This window comes from Nicotiana tomentosiformis, chromosome 11 (assembly GCF_000390325.3).
Source record: "Nicotiana tomentosiformis chromosome 11, ASM39032v3, whole genome shotgun sequence".
NCBI lineage: Eukaryota > Viridiplantae > Streptophyta > Magnoliopsida > Solanales > Solanaceae > Nicotiana > Nicotiana tomentosiformis.
This window is the reverse complement of record NC_090822.1, coordinates 27,373,174-27,375,712: the sequence shown is the minus strand read 5'-3', so window position 1 is coordinate 27,375,712 and position 2,539 is coordinate 27,373,174. Positions and strand designations below refer to the sequence as shown.

General features: G+C 40.2%; 1 protein-coding gene across 1 annotated transcript; it reads right to left on the bottom strand.

Moving 5' to 3' along the window:
- Nucleotides 1-374: 374 nt before the first annotated feature.
- On the bottom strand, nt 375-812 carry LOC138901174 (uncharacterized). The gene has a single exon (XM_070188919.1). It carries the CDS (start codon nt 810-812, stop codon nt 375-377), a length of 438 nt encoding a protein of 145 aa, XP_070045020.1.
- Between the last annotated feature and the right edge of the window lie 1,727 nt (nt 813-2,539).

Sequence of the window (2,539 nt, the reverse complement as noted above, 5' to 3'; positions counted from 1 at the left end):
ATGAACCTATGTCCGTTTAAAGTAGTGGGTTCGATTGGTCCGATGAAATCCATGCCCCAAGAAGAGATAGGCCAGGGTGAACTCATTGCATTGAGTTCGTTGGGCGGTAGTCGTATCATATCAGCATGTATCTGGCATTAGCTACACTTTTGAACATATTTGATGCAGTCTGTTTCAATAGTCATCCAATAATACCTTGCTCTTAATATCTTCTTGGCCAAAAGAAAATCTTTCATGTGGGGTCCGAAAGTTTCGGAATCTATTTCTTCGAGCAATCTAGATGCTTCCTTGGCATCGATACATTGCAGTAATCCCAAGTTAGGAGTTCTTCTATACAGAATTCCTCCACTTTAAAATAAATTATTGGCCAATCTTTAGAGCGTGCGCTTCTGAGTGTGTGTAGCATTCTCTGGATTATCTCCCTTTTCCAAGTATTCCTTGATGTCATGGAACCACAGATTTTTGTCAAACTTTGCTTTAGCATGAGCACAATAAGCTGGCTGCTTATGAATTCCTATTGGGATATGATTGATAAAATTCTTGTCCGGATGTTGTATCATGGAAGACTTGGTGGCTAATGCATCTGCAAACTCATTTTGAATCCTTGGAACATGTTTGAACTCTATATTTATGAACCTCTTGATCAACTCTTGCACACAATGCAAGTACGGCAATATTTTGGTGTTCTTAGTAGCCCATTCTAGTAGAACCTGGTGTACCAATAGATCAGAATCTCCTATTACTAGCAACTCCTGAATGTTCATGTTGACGGCTAACCTGAGTCCCAAGATGCAGGCTTCGTATTCTGCCATATTGTTGGTGCACGGGAACTTGAGTTTTGCAGATACCGGGTAATGTTAACGGGTTTCTGATACTAAGACAACTCTGATGCCCACTCCCTTGAAGTTTTCTGCTCCATTGAAGAACATCCTCCAACTGTTGTATTCTTCGGTAATATCTTCTCCTACAAATGATACATCTTCGTTGGGAAAATACATCTTCAGTGGTTCATATTCTCCGTCTACTGGATTTTCTGCTAAGTGATCAGCCAATGCTTGCCCTTTGACTGCCTTCTGAGTTACATAGATGATGTCGAACTCACTCAACAATATCTGCCACTTTGCTAACTTACCCGTAGGCATAGGTTTCTGAAAGATGTATTTTGGAGGATCTATCCTTGATTTGAGATATGTAGTGTATGCACATAAATAATGTCTCAACTTCTAGGCTATCCATGTCAAAGCACAGCTGGTGCGTTCCAACAAAGAGTACTGGGCTTCGTAAGGCATGAACTTCTAGCTCAGATAATATATCACATGCTCTTTCCTTCCAGTTTCATCATGTTGTCTTAGAACGCAACCAATGGCTCCATCCAACATGGACAGATAAAGCAACAGAGGTCTTCTTGGGTCTGGCGGGACCAACACGGGCGGTTTAGATAAATACTCCTTGATTTTATTGATGACTTTCTAGCCTTCTTCGGTCCAAATTATTGCATCATCTTTCCTCGGCATTTTGAAGATTGGCTCACACATCACCATTGATTATGCTATAAAACGGCTGATATAATTGAGGCACCTAGAAAACTCATCACATCTTTCTTATTATTTGGCGGTGGCAAGTCCTTGATAGATTTGATTTTTGACGGGTCTATCTCAATACCTCGACGGCTGACGATGAAACCTAACAACTTTTCAGCAGGGACTCCGAAGGCATGTTTGGTAGGCTTCAACTACAAATTGTATTTTCGAAGCCGATCCAAAAATTTATTCAGGTCTTCTATGTGATCCTAACTCCTTTTAGACTTGATGATAATATCATCCACGTACACTTCTATTTCACTGTGTATCATGTCATGGAAGATAGTCGTTATGGCTCTCATGTAGGTGGCCCCAACATTCTTCAATCCAAACACCAACATTTTGTAACAATATACCCCCATGGTATGATAAAGGCGGTCTTTTCAGCATCCTCTTCGTCCATCCAGATCTGATGATATCCTGTAAAGCAATCCACAAAGAATTGGAGTTCATGCTTGGAGCAGTTATCGATTAGTATGTGTATGTTAGGCAATGGGAAATCATCTTTAGGACTTGCTCTGTTCAGATCTCAGTAATCGACACATACTCTAACTTTCCTATCTTTATTTGGAACCGACACGATGTTGGCTAACCTGGTCGGGTATTTAACCACTCGTAGAACCTTGGCTTTAATTTATTTGGTGAACTCCTCTTTTATTTTCAAACTCATATCTGACTTTATGAGCTTCTGTTTTACCGGTGGACATATGTGATTGGTAGGTAGCTTGTGAGCTACTATGGATGTGCTCAACCCAGTCATATCATCGTAGGACCATGCGAAAATATTCTCATATTCTTTTAGAAACCTGATATACTTTTCCTTCTTTGTCGGTGATAGATGGATGCTTATGCGAGTTTCCTTGACTGTTTCGGAATCCCCTAAGTTAACGGCCTCAGTTTCCTCCAAATTAGACTTTGATTTATTTTCAAAATTCTCTACTTCTTGGACAATTTCATCA